Raw genomic sequence first — 22361 nt, forward strand, 5'->3', positions numbered from 1 at the left:
GAATGACTGTGGACAGCTGGCTGGGCCTCTATCTGATACACTAAGAACATTATCACTGGGCGGCAGGCAGTGTGAGAGATACATGCGTCCTGTCACAGTCACAGCATGGAGAGGCCTGAGCGCAGCGGAATAGTGGGGAGCCAGTTATACTATACCTGTGAACAGAGAGGACAGGCTGTACGCCGGGAACAACACGCACAAACACAGCAACAAGGAGGATTGAATAAAGTGGAGCATGCACAGGAGTGTACATTCGTGCAGAGGGCCTCACGCTCGCGGCGCAGGATTCAGCTTAAACCAAACATATGCAAATAAAAACGCAGATACTCTCGCATTCACATGCAGCTGTAAGAAAACAACAACAATTTGTCTTGTTTAAAAACCACGGCTTGTTTATTGTATAGAACATTTGGCAGTCATTGGTATCGACAAAAATAAAATCTCTCTCCAGCCCCCTAAACTCTGCACCTCAGCAGAGCTTGGCAACAACCTTCAACACATCTCGACCCAGGAGCGTAACCCTTTTATACTACTCCAATGTTTGTGTTTCAATAATTACAAGAACCAAAAGGATAAGAAAGGTGAGCAACTTCCAGACCAGGGTAAATTCTACCCTTCTAGCACCTCACATGCAGCTTAAAAGCATCCTTGTTTACAGATGGTTAACAATCAATATTGTTTCAACCATATACTCCGTTTCCTTCACTACAACACTGTTGTAACAAAACACACTTTGCTTGATCAGGGCTTTTCTGGGAAACATCAATACTCACACAGCCTTGAGAAATTGATTTCTCTGTGTGTGTGTGTGTGTGTGTGTGTGTGCCAAAGAGATACAATATACTGTGAAAGCTCTATGGTCATAAATTCATCTAATAGATCATCCTCACATGGCACAGGCTGCTGTAGAAAACTGCATATCGTTTACGGAAGACATGTGAAATACACGTTTTATCTTTACTGTATCAGCTACAGTAAAACACCACAAAAACAGTTGGGGGACTAACTAGACGTGCAGCTCCCACACAGAGGGAGAAACACTATTAGGAGTCAGGGTTAGCGTAAAGGTCAGAGTTCACACTGAAGGTGGAAGACCCCACAAGTAGCACCACATTCCCCTGGCAGCCCACCACCCTGACAGGGACACATCTACAGTAACACAGCTGATATTTACAGTGGGTGCTCTTTATGAAAAGCTGAATTTTCCTGATTGAACATCAACAAACGAAAGCGAAAAAAATAAAAAATAAAAAATTAAACAATTCCAGGTTTTGTTTTGAAGCTGCCCTGTAGGTTAATTTCCTCTTCATAAGAAAACTATGTGAGAAAAAAAAAGTGAACTTCTCTGACGAGAGCAGGTTGAAAAAAAACCTGTTGCAGAGACTTTACCGTTTAATCATCACCGTAGCCGACTATACCTAAAATGAAAGCTGTCTGCAATCATGACAGTAAAGACTATTTTGAACTGGAAATATGAATAATATTGATGCAAGACAGACGATGAAATGCATTTATCTCTGCTGTGCTGCCCCCTGCCTGTCACTATGCTAAAAACAAGAAATGGTCTCAACTCATAACAAACATTATATACAAATAAAGCGAATGGGCTTAAAAAATCCATATAAAAACAATTTCATACAAAATAAAGCCACGAAAATAGATCTGTGTACAAAATACATTTTAAAAAGAGAGAGTGAAACCTCAAAGTAGCTGTGCGGTAAGAAAACGAACAAAATTCGATTCTGTCTGACTAAAAAGGATTATAAACTTATCCCTCTAACTGGCATAGACGCAGACACACAGAGACATGAGTAAATTGTATGCTAATACGTTGCCCATTTCCGAGTACATGTAGATTAACATAAGCTCGCTCCTTTTTTTTCTTTCCAAGATTTGTGCGAATATACAGTATGCATGCATGTGTGTTCGTGCATGTCTGAGGAGGCAGTATTTACACAGAAAATACGAATGAATAAATCCTCTGTTTGGTCATGAAGTTGTAACAGAGGAATGTGTGAATGTGTGGCAGTAATTGGAGTGGAATGAACAGTCGTTTGCCCTTACTGAGTGGCTTCAATGCAAGGAATGGTCTGCGTGTGTTTATCTGTGTATGTGCATATTTGCTTATCAATACTGGGGTTGGTACTTGGGGAAAAGGTAGAGGTCTTTGCACAATGAGCTGGTGAACTCCGACATCTCTTTGCAGCGATGGTGGGCGGTGCCAGGAGCGTAACCCTCCCGCTCCTTAATACGTCTGTTGACCTGGAGACAGACAGGAGAAAAAAAAAAGAAAGGATTACAGTGATGTCCTAAACAAGAAAGCATATTTTACACTGTGCATGTAAATATGTGGGTATAGGATATTTTATGTTCACCTGCACCATGATGTCTGCAAGGTGTGTGTCTCTGGCGTGGTGGCGCAGCATTGTGTTAAGTTCCTGGATAAACCAGGATCCTCTCTTGGTGTTCCGCATCGCCGCTGTGCCTTCAGGAGGGAGAGATCACACAATAAAAGGCTTAATACATCGAGATGAGATACAGGGAGACAGAGCCAAGGTGGTGTAACAGGCTCAGGTTTAGAGCTACAGTGAAGGCACTGGTATCACATGAAAATAGAAAACCTAAGCATGTCATGGCTTTCCTAGGTAGATTCACAATGAGGTTGGGTTCTGAGCAGTTTCCAGAACAGAAGGGCACGGGGCCACAATAGGGTGTTCCTCAATGTCTTAATGTGGATTTTGGAGTGATTTTTGATAATTTTGATCAATTCTCAAGTGGTAAAAAATGGTTAAATTTAGCACCAAGTCTGTTTAACAAATGGTATCAACCCAAAACGTGTTGCAACAACTTATGCGACATAATAGAGCATGGAAATGCCCATCATATATTTATATCATAATGTTCTTAGCCCTTATACACTTTCACAATTTATTTTAATTAATTAATTTGTGTTTACTTCTGATTTATGACTAGAAAGGCCTGACACACAGTGCTGAGCTGCATCTCAAATTAATCTTCAGGTTCCCAGTTTTCAGTTGGTATACACCACTTCTATGTGACATCTACTGCTGACCTGCTATCTCCCCCTAAACATCCCCTGCCCAGAGCCAGAGATATTGTCTTTTTAACTCCAAGCCTTGTCATTTTAAAACTTGTAGTTTTCGGCCTCAAGCGATGCTGACTTATCAGACTTGGTGCAGCTCCCTCCAGAGCCACAAAAGGCTTTATACAACAGTTTTTTTTTTCACATATGCAGTAGCACTTCTCAAGACCAGACTTTGATGTGTACACAAAAATCGATGGAGTTCCCCTTTAAAGCCACCAACATCCTTCCATATTGGTTTGGTTACAGTTCCAGTGCAGTTTGCATTACTGGTAGAAGGACAAAATCAGCAGAAGGAAAAAAAACAGACAGCCAACAAACTGATATGTTTTTGCTGGTTGAAGTGTTGCTGTAGTAAATAACCCGTAAAGAATCGGTGTTTCTTTTTCCACTGCATACACTATTGCTTCTTAATTTTCCCACACATTCTTATTTGTTCATACCCTTTATACTTCAGATGATTAACACAGTTGCACATTTCATACATAAATCCACCCCAGAATAGCAAAAGGGACAGACTTACAAATTTTCTGACCTTTGAGAGATGCAAAGCCACAGATCATGTCAGACCGCTGGGGCAGTTTAATCCTGGGCCTCCCCATGTCCCCTCCGTGTCTGGAGTTTGCATCCCCCTGTTCTTCCCTCCCAGCATCTCGCTGTTCACAGCCTGGTGAGCAGGTCCTCGCTGGCCCATCGATCTGCTCCACTCCACAGTCCATCTCCTCTGGAAGACAACAAAGTTTCTATTTAGCTAACATCTAACAGTGTATATTTTACATTTTTGTTAAGTCTTGAGACATTATTTTCTATTGTCTCGTACTTGCATTGTTTTTGTGGGTGTTTTGACTCTGATTTGTCTCGGCCTCACCTACTACAGTCCTTGGTTGAAATTTAAAGAGCACAAAAGAGCCGGTCATTGTGATTACTCTGAGCAGCACCCATGGGAATGAATTACAATACAATGTTTTTGAATATATTTCTTGCTTTTTCACTGAGGGTCTGAATAAGTTGCTAAATTTGTGGTTGGTCGCATTTTAGAAATAAAGTCGCTAAGAGGGTCTGAAAAGTCGCCAAGTCTAGCTAGAAAGTGTGCCGCTGTGCGTGCGACATGAACCATCATGCGGCACATGCGTGTAAATTTGACCGGCACGGAATGTGATATATCTGAGACTGATCGGCCGGTCACCGTTCTTGGCTGATCAAGCTGAAAATCAGCCGATTCTGGTCGCCAACCGATCGAGCGGTGCATCTCTACTGAACACAATTAATGAAATTGGTTTTCACTTTTCAGCTATTTGCAGAGGCAGTGGCCCAACACATCTAATGGCCTTTCAGCAGCACACCTGTGGTTGGCTCTGTGGTGGAGCGAGGGAGTGTGTGACAGTAATTAGGATTGCTCCGGAGGGGTCTGAGGATTTGTCGAGGGCGTCATCAGCCGTATAATCAGACCATAACCTCCATCACAGAGACAGACTAATTAGCTGGGTTAAGTCTGGTTAAGTCACAAGATTAATTAATGTTTACGGACTATTATTGCACTTCTATTGTATTACGTTTATTCAAGTCTACAACAGAACATTAAAAAAATATGACATATTCTGACACAATCCACAGCATCTGGAGCTGTGTGGCTGATGAATAGCTGTGTCTGACACCCAGGTTGTCTGTCCCAGTGGCCAGGAAGGTGACAGAAGACAACATCTGGATATGTGGAGGGACAGGCTGGCATCTGCCTTTTCTCTTGCAGTAAATGGTTGTATTATGTTGCAGGGATCTAACTGTTGAAACGTAGGTTGTCTTAACACGTTGTAAGACATATATTTGGATATTTATATTTGTGTATCATGATCTCTCTTATGGGTCTGCACCAGTGTCTCCTCACAAACGCACATGCACTGAGCACTTCCACTGGGAGGCACCCGAGAGGCGACCTCAGCAGAGGCCTGGACCATCTCATCTGGCTTCTTCACATGTGTAGGCTGAGCTCTGAAATCCTCCTGGATGTCTAAACGTCTCACTCTATGGGTGAGCTCAGGTGAGCCCAAACACCCAGTAAAGGAAACTTATTTTAGTCACTTGTATTCATGATGATGTCACTATTGAAAGCTTGTGACTGATACATTTCTTGATACATAGATTTGCATGCATGGCTATTAGAGTAGCCTACATAGGTTTAGATATGTATTGATACATAGATTTTCCTAATTACATTGTATATCAATAATTAATGATGATGATGAGGTGATCAAGAGCCTTACCTCCTCTGCACGCCTGGATGAAAAACATCTTCGGCTTGTTCTGTAGCAGGGGACAGCGCGCATTGTCAAAGGACTCAAACACCCAGTCCAGCTGAAAATTAAACAAGTGACAAAGTTACATGTCTGAAAACCGGCTGTATCTTTACCCTTGAAAGACATCATATACAGAAACTAAGAACACACCGGCAGGAGCTGTCCGTCTGTACCATATATAGCTCCTTCCACTCCATGGGAGAGCAGACACACCACACTGCTGTCCCCTTTCCGGTGGGTCTGTCCGACGGCAAAAGTTCTCGATGCACGTCCTCATGCCCTACACAAAGAATAAGGAATCAGGAAAACCAGTTAACACAGTTTGTTGCATTTTAAATACTGAACAGATTGGTAAGGCAGTCATGTGGTTACATAGATCATTTTGGGTTTGAGTGGTAAATCTATTTAAAGTCAATGGTCTCCCCACTCCCACAGCCAAAACCCACGCTTTGCAAAGTGTCTTTGAGCAAGACACTATCAGCCAACATGCTTACTCATGCCAAGTTTCTTAAAATAAGCTAAATGACTCAAATGTAAAGTGTGTTTGCTTTGTGATAACACTGCCACACTTAACACGGGAACTGAGCTAAACAAACCTGCCAAAACTATTTTTTTTTTCTACAAACACAGCTAAGTGACTTTCACAAAGTTGTTCCTTTTCTTTTTACAACTTCCTTTTTCTAGCGATCTCAACCAAATAAAATGGATGGTTTGTGTTTTCAAATAACATCCTGTATATACATATAGAGACTGCGTCTGTGTTTGTTACCTGAGCAGTGAGGTCTCTGTGGACTGTAACCCACGTAGTCCAGCTCTGTGAAAACCTTCCGGAGGACCTCGTCATCCACCTCACCTCCCTTCCTCGGGTCAAGGTCGGGTGCAGCACAAGGATCAAAGGTCACATTACTGATCACCAAAGCAAAACCACGAGGGGATGATTTCATTCTGTAAGACTGGAGTGAGAGAGAAAAAACAAAAAAAAGCATGGTAAAGAAATGGAAAGGGAAAGAAGGGAACAATTAGTCCAAATAATGACAAAGCATTGCAAAAATTATGTTTCTAAGACTGCATTCACACCAAATCAGGCGTTGCAGTGATTCGGCGCAGGGTTGTGCGGCAGTGTGGGAGCGTCAATTTAATGGCCCATTGACTGCGACGATTAACGTCTTTTGTTCCCTCATGGCTGGGTTGTAAAACTCTGGATCACCGGTTACGTGATTGGCCTCCGCAGCGTGATGTCGGGTTGCGTTTCTCCAAAAGTTGATTCTGTTTCTACTTTTCCACTGCACCCCCTGCGGCCGCAGCCCAAGCGCACTACCCCCATTCAAAATAAACGGGAGGACTTGCATTTTCGTCGCACCACTGGATCTGGTGTGAATGCAGCCTAAGCAGCTTTAACACTTTGCCTGTTATTTTATTCTATTATTACTTTTTACAAATTAATACATTTTACAATCAATATATTTTATGCATCTCTCCATTTAATGCTCTATATTGACTCATATCCAGATAGATGGTGTAACACTGAAGACAAGCAACTCCCAAAAGGTAATAGGTAAAACATAACAGAGGAAGTTACTGCAAACCTGTTGATCTGACCTGGTGAAGAGAAGTATTTTACCTGCTGGTAGTGAGAGAGGTAAAAGTCAGGAGTGCACGGGAGCACAGGAGTGTTGATGGGACTATCTGCATCCAGACTGAACTCCATGGACTCTGCTGCACACACAAACACAGACACAAAAGATCAAAAGCTCTAGTTGTTACAAGTTCTGATGACAAGTTTACACATCTTTGTGTGCTCCCGCTGGCAGCTGTGTGCTCCTGCCAGCGGCTATGTGACAACAAACTTTGTACTACAATGCTGTGAATGAGTCACTCTTTGGGCGTGGCGGCTGTAGGTACAGACAGTAGCTGAACGCTAGAGCAACCACACTCTTACACTTTCAAATTCAATTACTTATCTATTTAAACTAGTCAACAGATGAACATTTTCTCCAAACACCCCTCCTTGTCTCCATGGAAACAGAAAAATATTGACATGGGACAAAGCAAAACCTATTTGAACCTGAATGCAGGTTAGACTGCAACACCACTCACCATATGTCCTTGCTCTCTTGGCAGCAATTTCTTCTTGGGTAGGAAGTGGCAGGGGAGAGTCCACAAACCTCTGAAATTCAAAATCATGCACAATTTATTAAAGACAAAACATCAGCTGTTTAACACAAACAAAAGAAGACAGATATTGAAGGATTTTGCTGTGGAAGCAGCGGTTGCTTGGTGTGGGAAAATGACAACTGCCTTCCTAACTTCCCTATCAGGGAATCTCCTGCCTGCTTTCTGACTACCTTAGCATCTAACATAAGGTGGCTGTGGTTTGTGATTCTCACATCTGTCATCTTATCTCTTCCTCTTTTCTTCATCCTCTGTCTCTCTGTCTTCCTGTCTTTCTCCCTGACTGGGACCAATCCTTTGAATGGTGACTCTGACCGCAGACAGCTTTCTGAGGCTCGGACTGAGCATGATGAGGTGCTGCTCACCTCGCTCTCTTCTTCTCTGTCTACTGAGGATGTCTGCAGAAGACCATTTAACTGGAGCATACTGTTATCAGAGATGTGTAACTTTCTTCAAACTGTAAGCATGTATTATTGAGCTGACAATTATAAAACCTCATTAAAAGACATATTCAATGATATAAAGTTCTCTGGACATTAACTTTTGTTCCGTCTAAGTATTGAAAATGACCCAACAGTGAAAATGAAGACAATCCTGGTTGAGGGACTATAAGCACCCCGCTCACCTCTCTCTTCTTTTCAGTTGTCTGTCTGTCTAGTCGCCTTGCATTTCCCTCTGGCTCTTCCTCAGGCTGTATACTCTGTGAGCAGAAAACAGACTAAAAATTACACTAAGTCTAGTAAGAATCTGCTGTGTAAACTGTAGCTTTGTGTTGTGTGATGTTTGATGAAGTGCACACTCACCTCTACAGGTGTCTCTTTGCCATCTTTTTCTGGTGATTGTATGAGCAAGTCATACAGGTGCTGCTGCTCAGTTTCCAGCAGAACTGAGCAGAAGCTGCTAAAGGCTCTGGGCCCCCGCTTTGGTAAGAGTAGTAATAAGCGCCAGCTTCGTTTCTGAGATGTTTGCTCAGCCTAGAGTAGAGGAGATCAGACCAGAAATATAAACATCACTAGCAAACATGAAATATAATAGTATATTTGATTTACCGTTTTTTTACACGCCTAATATCATGACATTTTGTTTTCTAACCATTGCCCACTGTTGACGCTCTATAGTTGACCATCACCACGGTCTGTCTAACAAGAAAATGGCTTGTATTCAAACAAACACTGGTTGTTTAAAGGGGGCATCTCAGGTTGTAACCAGTAATGTCAGCCAGGGAGAAACCCATGTATTTACATGAAATTTTATCAAAACTGTAGGCTTTGTGTTTGGCAATCTTTTTTTTTGGCCTTTGTGTAACTTCAGAATTAAAACAGATTTTATGCTGTAACGTTTCGAGCACCAGGCTAAGAGCAGCGGTGTGCAGATCGATCTGTTTTAATTCTGCTAGATATTTCTTTGATCCAGCATCCATCCTATCGGACACTATCCTATCGGTGAGACTAAACTTCAAACTCATCCAAAATACACCTCTTACTTTAAAAGTACTCTGAAGGGCATGACCTGGATCCCAACCTATTTGGCTAGTGAACCCTTAAATTTAAACAATGTCTTGTGACCTCTTATCAAAAGTTAAGTCTTTAGTCTGTCCCTTAGTAACATTTTGCCAAAGTGGTTTTGTTTCATTTAAAACATATCCAAAGAAGTGAAAGTATCCGGTACTTTACAAATGATGAATAATAATGATGGAAGAAATGTTCCTTGTTATCATCTTTTGACCCCACAGGTTTATCATGGAACCCATTAGGGGTTCTGACTTCCACGTTGAGAAACACAGCTTTCACCTATGGGCCTAAACTTGGCCATAACCTTTACCTTAGCTGGCAGGCAAGCAACAACCTACTGACAGTAGTGTTAGGCAATATAGCGATATTATAACAATATTGTGATACAAGACATCGTAATATTGGATATCGTAATATGGCATAAATGTTTCCTGGTTTTAAAGGCTGAATTACAGTAAAGTGACGTAATTTTCTGAACTTACCAGCCTGCTCTAGTTGTTCATGATTATTTATCAAAAGTCTCATTGTGTAAATATTTTGTGAAAGCACCAATAATCAACCCTATAATATCGTTGCAATATTGATATCAAGGTATTTGGTAAAAAAATATCGTGACATTTCATTTTCTCCATATCACCCAGTCCTAAATGACAACAATGTAAGCAGGTGTATCAAACATTCAAGGTGTAGATAGATAGATAGATAGATAGATAGATAGATAGATAGATAGATAGATAGTAACTTTATTGATCCGGAGGGAAATTCAAGTTTCCAGCATCACAGTTCCATAGTGCAAAACATGTTAGTAAAAAGGCAGTAAAAAAGTTAGTAGTGCAAAGTACAAAATAATATACCAGATATAAAAATACAAGGAGATGAAGAAAACTGTTTGAACTGAAAAAAAGTAGTGCAGAGTAACAGCTGTGATACACGACTATTAAAAAAGTGAATATAGTGCAGAAGAGACTGTTAAAAATGAGTACAGTGCAGGGTAACTCCAGTAGCTTAGTCTATGAAAGTGCACTGTGTGCATTATTATCTGCTGATAGGTTACAGTTGAACACATATTGACAGTAGAGTAGAGTCCTAAATGAAAAGATATTAATTTATTATCACATACCATGATGCTCTCTGCCATGCTCTCGGTTAGGATGTCTTCAGCCTGTAAGGACTGAATGAGCAGCTCATCCACCACCAGCTGTTTGCAGAGAATAGCAGAGCGTCTCCTCAGAGCCCGTCTGTCCTGCTCCAGCATGCCACACTCCAACATGTTGCTCCAACAGACTGGGTACAAGGCAAGGTAAACAAGACACATGAACCTCCAACACAATAAGACAGGAAGTTAAACAACAGTATAATGAAGTGACATGAGAGACAATGTCAACAACTCCAGGTGCTACTTTACTGCACCACTTAACGTTACTGGGTGGTCGTTTATATGTATTGCTTCAGATAGACAGTATCACTTCACTGATGCTGGGCTCCCTCAATCAGACATTATATTATACATTATACATCTGTTAGGCATCATCACAACATATCGATTAGCTATTAGTAATCATATACGCTAGCTGATGCAGGTGTATAACGTTACAGAGGTAATTCATGAGTTTGCGAAGACAATAACTAAATGTAAAAGCTATGTATAATCATGTTAACAACCGTCCCCATGCAGGAGACTGTAGTGAAGTTAAACTGACAGTTAGTAACCGTCCATGGCTAGTTACCGGCCGTTAGTAACCGTCCATGGCTAGTTACCGATGCTAACTAGCTGGCTAGCTCACTTCGCATAACCCCTCCTTTTCTTTCATAAAAGTTGGTAAAATGTAATTTTTTCTTTCTTCTTACCGTTCTTCCGTTTCTGCAGCAGAATTTAAAACCCGTCCAGGTAAAAAACTCGACGTGCTTTAACACTATTTCACGCAAATTGACAACATCCCGTCGCCTCTTTACTCTCCACAACCAACTTCCGCGGGGTATTGTGCAGCACTGAGAGGGGGCGGGCTACGGAGTGGTTGTTTGGGGATTCTGACCAATGAGAGCAGAGTATATTGTGAGTGGCGTTTCAAGTGTCCAATCACCGGGTGTTTAACCTGGTGCCGCCCACTGTGAAGCTATACTCAAAGATAGGGGGCTTCATGGGATTTTGAATTTGAATGTGTTTTCTGTCAATAAGTAGCCAATTGATAAGAAGCTCTTTGATGATAAGCACAAACAGTTAACTAATAGAGAGCCATCTTATCTTGAAGAGGATGGACTAATATTGGCTGAAAAGACAGATATGGAATGGGATTCAAAATAAAGAGATTTCCAAGAATTATAATAGCAGTATAAACAACATTTAATTGTAATTAACAGTGGTGGAATATATCATGATATTTTACTGAAATACTTCACGTAAAGGTCCCATATTATTAAAAACATTGAGATTTTCATGTTTTTTTTTTATTATAAAGCAGGTTTAAGTTCAATATAAATACTGTGAAAGTATCGAAACACTCAATCCACAGGGAAATACACACACAGCCCGTATTCAGAAACTGCATTTGAAACAAACTGTCAGGATTTATGCCCATTTGTGATGTCACAAATATACAATATTTAGACCCTTGACACAATTTTAAAACGTAAACATTCTAAATGTGTCCCAGTTTATTTCCTGGTACAGTGTATGTGAATATCATCAGCTGACAGGAAGTACACATGGACCCAAGCTGTTGCCTAGCAACGCAATTCTGTTGCAATTCCGTCAAAATGCACTTAAACGGAGCATTTCAGACAGAGGGTAAATACAGGCATATTCAGGCAGACAGTATGAGGAAAATAAAGGTTTTTTTGAACATTGCAGCATGTAAACATGTTCTAGTAGAACACACAAAAAACAAGTATGAACCTGAAAATGAGCATGATATGGGACCTTTAAGTAAAGTCTGTGGGTACTTGTTTTATTCACCAATATTTCTATTCTATGCATTTTATACTTCTAATTCATATAAATCGTGTACTTCTGCTATTTAACAGATATCTTGTTTGTTACAATGTTCAGATTAAACTACCCAACGGTATAGAAAATAGTTAAAATTATCTCCAATTTAAAGCATCAGCTATAATAATCCAATAATATATATTATTATTATTTTTTTACATCTTATTTAACATTTTCCTGTATGTGATTCTTTTTTTTTTTTTTTAAATGTATTTTGTGTGAAATCTTAAATATCTCCTATAGAAATGAACATAAAAAAGCAGCTTCCAACCATATAAATATGGACGGAAATTAGTGGAAATGGAAACAGAAAATAAACCAAATTGGAGCAGAGAAGGACTGCTACTAATAGACCAGATACATCAGAGAAAAAAGTATCAAAGAAAAGGGAACAAAGTGGTTGAAAGTGGTGTAACATCTTATCATTGGATATAATAGTTTACAAGAAAGGAACAGCTGCCACTGTTGAGGAATACAACTTCCTAATTCTAAATTAAAGCCATTATCTTAAATAGATCATTCATCATGACTAATGATATATTAGTAGTCATTACAAAACTTGTGACGGGAAGTGCAACAACACTCTTAACCAATTTAGAGACCACTGGGACTCTTTTAAACTTCCAGTAAAAAGCAGTAATGGAAAGTAACTAAATACATTTACTTAAGTAGCCTATTGTACTTGAGCACAAATTTGAGATACTTGTTTAGGAGTATTCCCTTCTTAATACTACCTTATACTAGTGTTGCAAAAACATCGAAGCATCGATACCATATCAATACTGAATATTGAAATGGTTTCAACACTCATTTTCCACAGTATCGATACACGGGTACCAGCTGAGCTTTCTTCTCTTCGACAGCGAGTTGACACACACACACACACACCACACACACACACACGCTATTTATCTTCTAATAATCTAACATTTTATGCCGGCAATGTTGGCAAAATGGTATAGAATATCGATATTTTTCAAGGTATTTGTGTCGAAGTTAGAAATGACAGCAGCACTACTTTATACTTCTACATACGAGGAAATATTTTACTTTTTATACTACATTTACATGACAACTTACTGTTCAGAGTAAGATTTTACATCAAAAACATTGGATAAGCTTGTAAAAATATAATGCATTGTTATATATTAAACCAGTTGTTCCCCTCACATGGGGTCCTTGTCAAGTGTTTTAGATGACTATGAGTTCTTAAAATTTCCACCAAAGAGACATTTATCCTTTAAACTTCTCTCATGGTTTCATTTAAATGCCTGTTTGAAGCTCAAATTATCTAATATTTCATAAAAATGCACAAATAAAACAAACAGCAGAACTTTTTTCTTCTTTCCTGCCCCATTAATCATCTGACGACCCTTAGATTTATCTGGTGATCCTGTACATGAAGTGTAAACTGTGATGTAAGTAAATGTAATTTAAACCATTTAAATGTGCACACCTCATCTGTCTCTGTGTCTCTCTCCTCAGGCTTACTTCACCCTCCCCTGCTGTCTATCTCCTCACCCTCCCTGTGTGTGCTGTCAATAATTGATGATCCTTACAGACTCAAAGGGTAACAGGTCCGGGAGGAAAATGTCTCACCCATTTCTTTATATATTCACAAGTCTATCTTTAAGTTCAGTCAGGCTGACAAACTACCACAACTGTTTATTAAAGCAGGAGGATCGATGGCATGAAGTAGCCCGAGTGTGTCCGTTTTATAGTTTGAGGCAGCTGCTTGCACCTGCGACCATGAGCGGGTTAACGCTGCTGAATGTCTGGCTGACAGCAGGACAGAGGGAGGAAAGGGAAGCTTAAATGAGTGAGAGGCAGGGGGCAGAGAGGAGGAGGAGGAGTGACAGGATGATAGAGTGAATTAATTCAACCATAGCCAGCCCTGATTGACTCTGGTAGCAAACTGGCATGTACAAACATCCACAGTGACACCAAAGCCATGGAGAGAGAAAAGAGGAATGACATGTCTTCTCCAGAAAGAGAAGTTTCACTTTTGGGGCATATGGAGGGTGAGTAAAGACACTGTTTGTCTCAAATTAGGACTGACATTTTCAAGTCAATTGAGTAGCTGCACTTACTGGATGATAAATGACATTATTTTTTAGATATAAGTATGTTTAGTAGTACGTTTTTCTTCTCGGAGTATTTCTCACTTCCTTGTTTACAGTGTGGACAGATTCACATGTGGGGATGAGACGAGGTGAGGTTGTATTTTCTTTTCTTGTTGCAGATATTTCTAGCTATAACATTCCAGCTTTATTGTGTAAATTAATAACTGAATGAGAAGTGATGAATTGTGCTGTGAATGACACCTGTTGCTGCAGACCTGAATCTGCAGAGGACAAAATACTGGACATCCTGGACTCTCCCGCCAGTGACAGAAAGCCTTTCCTCTCTGCCAGCAGCAACCAGAGGGTAATATTATTATCATGTTCAGCGTGCACCGTCCCCTCTTATTTTAATGTATCCTGCATTTCTGAGAAGTTTACATTTGCAACTGAACTATTTTTTCATGTTCCTCTTTCTCCCCACGTTTCTCCTTCCCTTTCTCTCCGTCTGCATTTGTGTCTGACATCTGCTGCCTGTTGTTGGTATCAGGACACAGAGCTGTTTGAAATCATTGAGAAGCTGCAGGTGAGTTACAGCACCATTGATCTTGTGTAGTGTTCATTGGTGTTGAGCAAGAGAAGTTTCTTATCATCTTATCAATACTCCCTCGTCCATCAGGGCAGCAGGATCGATGAGCAGCGGTGTGAATTCCCTCTTCCTCTAAAGGTTAGTCTTCAATCTGAGGGTAAAAAAAACACAGCGCTGACTCTTTATGCGGGTTTGATCCTGTGTGAGTGTGTGTTGACACACTTACCTTTCTATGAAACGCCATGACATTTGTTTCCCTAAACAACAGAAAACAACAGACCCTCATCATCATCAGGTGCTCCTTTGTGTCTATTTTAGTGTCAGCTTTTAACAATAGGTGGAGAGCTGCCGCTCATTCCTCCCTCCGGAGCTGGGGGGCTACTGGATAGACCCCCCTCTGGATGAGGCTTGTAGACGTGAGTCCCACCTGCCTCCCACTATGGCCTCGATCCAGAGAGCTACGACATCATGGAGAGAGACGGGGAGGCGAAAATCTACCACGAGTTCTTCCACTCACGAGTAAGCAGACTTTATCTAAAGTCTCAAGGAATGTGTTTATCTTTCCTGGACTTGTGTTTTGTCATCTTTTGTTTCCCTTTAGTACCATCACTCCTTCACAGCAAGTGGGATCCATGTTTGGGGCCTCTGGTTCTCTCTGTGTGTCTGGAGGAAGAGGAGAGCAAGCTGCGGGTGATACTAAGGTTGAGATCTTAACCCATTTTAGCCAACTATGAGACCATTTTTGTATAATCCAAGCTGCAATACAAGCAGAAGCGTTTCCCAGAGCACCATACTTTTCCTTAAAGTCCCCCTCAACTCAACGCATTCAGTTGTGACAACATTATAGAAGGGACCCTACAGAGAAATAAAACATTTGTCTTACCTTTTGCTTGATCCAGTCTGTTTGTTATTGTGTCCAAGTCCCCGCTCAGGAGAAGTCTCGTTGTGAAATATGAATATCCGTATACTCTGGCTCAAATAAGTACAACCTCATCCACATTGTCAAAATCATCTAGATATTCAGCCATGACAATGAACATATTTTAGATAACACTAAGCTACGCTTTCTGTACTACAACGTAAAAACTCTGCCCGGCTGGCACTCACGTTTCCACCATGGATGTATTCCTCCGTTGTCTTCCGGCAACACATCACCTCGCCGGATTTCAGAACAAGACATCTCCTTGAGCGAGACTCTTTCCATAATGTCGGACAGTTATAATAACAATCAGAGTCGGTCAAGGCAAAAACAAACACTTTAGTGGACGTAAATGATCGGTGCCAGCTTGCCCCAATAGCACCATATTGCACCCCGTGGGCAGCTGCCGTTTGCAGTGCTCTACCTCAATACTGGACCAATTTCAGAAATCGTTGTCACTATTAGTCAGTTAGACACAAAAACATGGGGAAATACGGTCCAGGTTGAAAAAATACTGAAGTTACCCTTTTAAATCCAAGCAATCCTGCATCAGAGATGATAATACTGTGATTGTGTTTTCTTGTCTCACAGAATGAAGGAGTGCTCTCTGCATGGAGTTTTCTCTCTGTCTCTCTTTTCCCAACATCCCATCTGCTGTTGAACTAGCAAAGGTATCGACTACTACTTATTCGGAAAGGAGGAAGTATTCATGTCCATTTAAAGTCGAAGTAGGCGAGATTGGAGCAATATGATTAAAAAAAGTTATTTTTATAAAACGGTCACTATATCGTGACGGTAGTACATGAAACAGGTAACCTGAAAAAAAATGTGCATGTAGAATTTTTATGTAAAAAAATATCTATAATGCCAAATAAAATGTAGGGGAGTAAAAAGACATCTGAAACACAGGGAAATAGAAGTATAAAGTAGCATAAAATAGAAGTACTCAAGAAAAATCCCTCAGAATTGTACTTCAGTACAGTGTTTGATAAATGTAAGTAGTTATTAAGTCTGTAAAATGACTCATCTTCTCTGTAGATGCTCTGTGACAAGAGTGACTGTCTCAAAGTTTGAAGTGGTCAGCTACCTCAAGGTAATGCTCTAAAAATGACCAATAACTGAAAATAAAGACCACTTATTTTAAATCCTCTCAAAGATTAATTCCTCCCTCTCACTCATCCCTCAGGCGCCAGAACTCATAACTACATTTGATGAACACAGAGTGTCTCCAAATTTCAAGTTTGGCATTTTGTACCAAAAGGATGGGCAGGTAAGAAAGTGTGCAGAAATGGTTTGATTAGACTGATGTCAGGTTATTAAATAGGTGTTATTGTCGCTGTAAGCACCATAGATGTGGGTCGATAGGGGCCTACTACACCCACTGGTAGGTTTTATCATCCAGTCACATGGTTCGATAACTGAAAGAAGGTATAAAGAACCCAAACCCAGAAAGGACCCAGCGACCTCCGGGCCGTAGTAAATATGACTGGAGCAGAAGCGAAATCAGGGACTGTAGTATAAACAGCGTGAAACCAGGAGACCGGGGTTCGCATCCGTGGAGAAAGTTTGTCTTTGTGTTCACAATGTTTAAGTTTCATTTTAACTTTTGAAACGTAGTTATTTTAAGCCAAAACACAATGTTTTCCCCTTAACTTAACAGAGTGTTTTGTTGCCTAAACCTAAAGAAGTTGTAGTTTTGTTGCCTAAACCTAACAAAGCCTTTTGTTTGTGTTCAAAACATAACATTTCATTCAGTTTAACAACGTGTTGCTTTAGCATTCAGTTTTACAACGTAGTAGGCGTAGTAGGCCCCTACTGACCCATATCTACAATATGGTGCTTATAGCAACCGATAACGCCCTTTTTAATGGCCTGATAACAGTTGAATCAGGTGCAACATTCATAGGAAATGAGTGAAATATGGCACCATATCATAACCACTCAGACAACATCTGTCTCTCTCTAGTTCACTGAGGAAGGACATACTTGGTAAACAATGAGGAAAAGTGAAGAGTTTAAAGAGTTTCCTTTCTATTTGGGAGAGACGATTCAACTGCAAAGGCTTCACCGGGTAAAGTACACTATGTTGACGTTGTTTAGCCGGACGAATGACACAATCAGTGTGTAACATCACATGATTTCTTTCTTTTCGCTCTGTTTTCTCAGGTTCCGAGGAGGACTGGATGTGTGTCATGGCCAGACAGGAAGCGAAGCGGTCTTCACTTCCTTTCACCGGGAGAGAAATCATGTTCCATGTCGCAACTAAACTGCCCTTCACAGACGGAGACCCACAGCAGGTTGGTTACTGTATCATAAGCCATGATGATTCACATGCAGGACAGTATCTAAGGGTATTTATGGAACTAGTTACTGACTAGACACTGACACACTTTTTTCTCTCCCTACACAGTTACAAAGAAAAAGACACATTGGTAATGACATAGTAGCGTTGGTCCTACCAGGAGGGCCAAACCCGGTTTTATCTGACGTCATCACAGTCTCACTTCCTGCACTGTTTCCTGGTGGTCCGGAGGATTCAGGGTCGCAGAGGACGCCGGTGAAACTGCATACCAGGTGAGTTAAAAAAACAAGCACGGTTGAATCTATCATTAGTGTTGGGCGATAAATCAATATGAAAATTCTAACATCTTTCAATGGAATGGTATCCGGCATGAAATCATATATTGAGATATCGTGATACACAGTTTATGATATTTGAGGGAATATAATTTGAAGATTGCGGTTTAGTTTTTACATCACACTTTACATTACCACTCAGTTCAATGCGATTAACAACCTGTGCATATATGGAAATATTTATTTATTATTTACTTTTTCTCTATAATTTGTGTATCATAAACAATTAACGTAAAAAACATTTTTTAATAAAGATATCTTAAATTTGTAATTTTGATCGATGTTGGGACATTTTACATTAGAAAAAATAAACCCTGTCACTGCTCTCTGGTGGACAGACTATGCAATTCTTAACAACTTGGTATTGCTATGCTGCTTATCAGTAGAGATATAGATTAATGCATCTGTTATCAGCTAATATCAACAAATAATTTCAGCAAGGCCGGTTATCAGTCCATTTCTAATATTTGTTCCCTCTTCCCAGGTGTCCGTCACAGCCAGAGAGGATGTTCCTCCCCTTTGGTCCGGTCCTCTCGGATCCTCCCACCTTCACAGATGTAAGAAACAATACAAAGGTCAACAAGCTGTTTTCATTCTCAAAATACAGTACTTCAAGAAATATATGTAGCAGCAACAGACAAAATCATAATTTTCATATTTTTCGTTGTTGTCAGTCTACCAGTGGACACTTCACAAATATAGACATCAAATGTTTTCCAAAGATTTAAATCTTGTTTATTTTTTCCCACAATTTTTGGAGTAGTTTTCACCACCATCCACAACTTATTTAAATTCTTCCAGCTGTGAGCAGCACCCTCATTTCATTTTGTGCAATGCATTGTGGGAGGAATAGTTTTATTAATGAATATGTATGCTGTCTGCTTTGATTATAATTTAATTTGTGTCATTAGTGTGAACACACTATATACTCAAAACCCGCTTAGAACAGTCCTGTAGTATAGAATTGGGGACACGGTCCTGTCCGCCTATAGTTTTTGGTCCTTATTTGCCTGTTTAACTTTTGCCTGCCTAGGCCCCTTGTCTTGTTAACAAACCTTGCTTTGATCATCCACCCAGTAAACTTTACTTCTCCACCTGTCTACAAACTTGCTTACCTGAATCACTACAGTACACAATAGTTATTGAGATACTTCACAAGTCTTGGGTTTCTTCTGTCCTGACTTTTAGCGTTCCCTGCTGAGAGAATTCCTTCTGACTAAACTCATCAATGCAGAGATTTCCTGCTATAAAGCTCAACGATTCAGCACACTAGAGGTAGAGTGAAAAATACGTAATTTCATTTCAAAACTGTACTTAATGCTTGGGAATACACCTTGGAATTATGAACGTAACCTCTTTATTTATTTATTTTTTGTTAGTGCAATGGGACAAAAAATTGACAAATTAGACAGACACAAGTGTAACAATGTCCCTTAACTGTTAAATACTGTAAACAGTAAGACATAATAAATAGAAGTTATAATTTGAATTTGGCACAAAATTGTAATTGTTTTTGATAGTTTCATATGTTAGTTTCTCACATATATTGAAAGTGTGGGACTCTAAGGGAGGGGGGGATTATTATTATTATTATTATTATTATTATTATTAATAATAATAATATATATAATATTAATATTATATAATATTATTAATTAATAAATAATAACAATAATAATATTTTATCTCTGCTTTGTGCTCTCCTGTCTGACCTCTCTTATGCAGCTCCGCACTCGTTCCTTGCTCCTGGAGAGCCTGCAGGCTGAACTCTCCACCCGTTCCCAGTGCATGATGGGGGATCCATCACTGTCTGCTCTCCCAACTTCTGAGGGTGCACGGGGGTCATCTGAGGGGAGTGGAGGATTCATTGAAAACTTTAAAGGTAAATGTTGGCCTCAAATTTCAGATACTCTCTCGTACTTGACTTTACTATTTTCACTTTATCATTCTCCCTCTGAATCTCTGTCATCAGAGAGCCATACGAGTGCGGAGTCACTCTTTTGAGACTCTCGGGGTACCCAGGAAGGTTGGTGGCAGCAGTGCTTCACAGAAGCCTAAAGGTACAACATTCACAATGTGATTGAATGTGACTGAATAAATACTTATTGAAAGGTTTGAACTAATATTCTTTACTAATTTCCTTTACAGACAGAGAAAGATGGAGAGAGGTAAGACTTGTGAAAATGTGAAAATGTTATCTTTTTGGTATGATTTGAGTTAGAAATACAATTTTTTTTTTCTGCTTTTCAGTGACAAATCTCCAGGACCTGCTGACAGTTTGGGGCCGGCTGAACTCAAAGATCAAGCAAGTCCTCAAGAAGAGACATAAAAGGAAATATGAATTTGTAGATTTTAATTGTTAATATATAGACATTGCTAGCCTATATGGTTACTACTTTATTATCCTACTGGATGGCTTAATTGTACAATAGAGTGTAAAAGTAAATAGAATTTCTGAGAATATAAATATTTGACTGTCATAGCAGCAATATTCTACATAAATGAAAAGCTTAACATTGTATTTCAGTGAAATGTTAAAGATATAAAACTGCCAGGAAAAGGCTGAATGTTTTTGAGTTTGCACGTGTGTGTTTTTATTGTCAATAAAAAATGTTTTTACTTCAGTGAGGGATGCAAAAAGAGGAAGAGGAGAGGAGACAGAGTTGAGGAACAGCAGAGGAAATGATTGATGATGATTAGTACAATAAGCATAACATTAAGAGTGATTGTTTTGATGATGACGATGGGTATAATGATACCAGTAAAACATGATTATTGAAAAAGACAGATGATGTTGGCAATTTAAGAAACAAACATGTTACACTGAATGTAACAATAAGCAGAAGAGAGAGGAAGAATATACTGTGATGGAAGATGTTTTACGTTATAAAAATACTTTGAGTAAAAGTCTGCATTGAAATGTTAATTAGTAAAAGTAAAAACACATTATCCGCTAAATGTACTATATGACATAATTAGAATTATTATTACTGATGCTGTAATGTGTAAACATTTGAGGTTTTCTGTGTAAAATCTTAATCTGCAAAGTAACTAGTAGCTGTAAAATAAATGTAGTGAAATATTCTAAATAAATTATAAAGTGAAATATTTTCCTCTTAAATATAGAGTAGTAGAAGCATAAAGTAGATGAACCTCAAAACTGTACTTAATTCTTGGGAATACATCTTGGAATTATGAACGTAACTTCTTCATTTATTTATTTTTTGTTAGTGCAACAGGCCAAAAAAGTGACAAATTAGACAAACACAAGTGTAACAATGTCCCGTAACTGTTAAATACTGTAACAGAAAGACATAATAAATTGAAGTTATAATTTGAATGTGACACACAATTCTAATTGTTTTTTGTTAGTTTCATATTTGTATGTTTCTCAGCAAATATGAAAGTGTAATTTATTATTAAATTACAGGATAGGATAGCACTTTATTCATCCCCGTGGGGAAATTGCAGTTGCCACAGCAGCACAGATTCTAACACAGGGGTGCCCAATACGTCGATCGCGATCTACCGGTCGATTCCGCAAAGGTAGTGTGGGTAGATCGCAAAGGTAGTGTGGGTAGATCGCAAAGGTAGTGTGGGTAGATCGCAAAGGTAGTGTGGGTAGATCGCATGGCATTAAAAAAAAAAATTTTTTAAAATAGACGTCAGCCAACAAATTGCAACACTGTTTCACCTGAACTCATCTGGAGTGGAGGATGAGATTTGACACTACAAGCTGACATTCAGCTTAAGTCCATGGCTCATGGACAGTTCCTGGAACTTACTCACAGAGGAAAAGTACCTCAACATGAGGAAATGTGCTACCTCCTTGAATGCATTATTCGGCTCCACTTATTTATGCGAGTCAGCCTTTTCCCACATGAAGATTATTAAGTCCAAATACCGTTCCACCTTGACTGATGATCATTTGGAAGTGTGCTTGAGGCTGGCTATCAGCAGCTACTGTCCGGACTACGCATCCCTGGCTGATTCCATTCAGTGCAAGTCATCAGAGTAAGGTAATGACAAAAAATGTACAGAGTTATATTGTACAATATGGGTTCATGCAGTTATGCAAGGTACACCAACAATA

General features: G+C 39.6%; 2 protein-coding genes across 2 annotated transcripts; one reads left to right on the plus strand and one right to left on the minus strand.

Moving 5' to 3' along the window:
- Positions 1 to 369: 369 nt before the first annotated feature.
- Positions 370 to 11068, minus strand: casp2 (caspase 2, apoptosis-related cysteine peptidase). The gene is given in 15 exon segments (XM_037784313.1): positions 370 to 2262; positions 2376 to 2485; positions 3627 to 3827; positions 5362 to 5452; positions 5545 to 5637; positions 5639 to 5674; positions 6164 to 6193; positions 6195 to 6347; positions 7016 to 7110; positions 7492 to 7561; positions 7782 to 7964; positions 8192 to 8266; positions 8370 to 8540; positions 10198 to 10361; positions 10926 to 11068. Coding segments are annotated over 14 exon segments (1593 nt in total). The 5' UTR covers positions 10348 to 10361; positions 10926 to 11068; the 3' UTR covers positions 370 to 2127.
- On the plus strand, positions 10254 to 21356 carry si:ch1073-90m23.1 (rap1 GTPase-activating protein 2). The gene is given in 32 exon segments (XM_037784327.1): positions 10254 to 10377; positions 13549 to 14039; positions 14042 to 14084; positions 14219 to 14275; positions 14400 to 14490; positions 14674 to 14709; positions 14803 to 14850; positions 15031 to 15069; positions 15071 to 15115; positions 15117 to 15140; positions 15142 to 15231; positions 15314 to 15337; positions 15340 to 15413; positions 16223 to 16265; positions 16267 to 16302; positions 16670 to 16681; positions 16683 to 16724; positions 16818 to 16901; positions 17598 to 17690; positions 17692 to 17702; positions 17798 to 17864; positions 17866 to 17928; positions 18042 to 18086; positions 18088 to 18173; positions 18175 to 18205; positions 18753 to 18782; positions 18784 to 18825; positions 19457 to 19543; positions 19994 to 20147; positions 20239 to 20325; positions 20415 to 20436; positions 20519 to 21356. Coding segments are annotated over 31 exon segments (1710 nt in total). The 5' UTR covers positions 10254 to 10377; positions 13549 to 14014; the 3' UTR covers positions 20598 to 21356.
- Positions 21357 to 22361: the final 1005 nt, after the last annotated feature.

Source organism: Sebastes umbrosus, chromosome 11 (assembly GCF_015220745.1).
Source record: "Sebastes umbrosus isolate fSebUmb1 chromosome 11, fSebUmb1.pri, whole genome shotgun sequence".
Taxonomy (NCBI): domain Eukaryota; kingdom Metazoa; phylum Chordata; class Actinopteri; order Perciformes; family Sebastidae; genus Sebastes; species Sebastes umbrosus.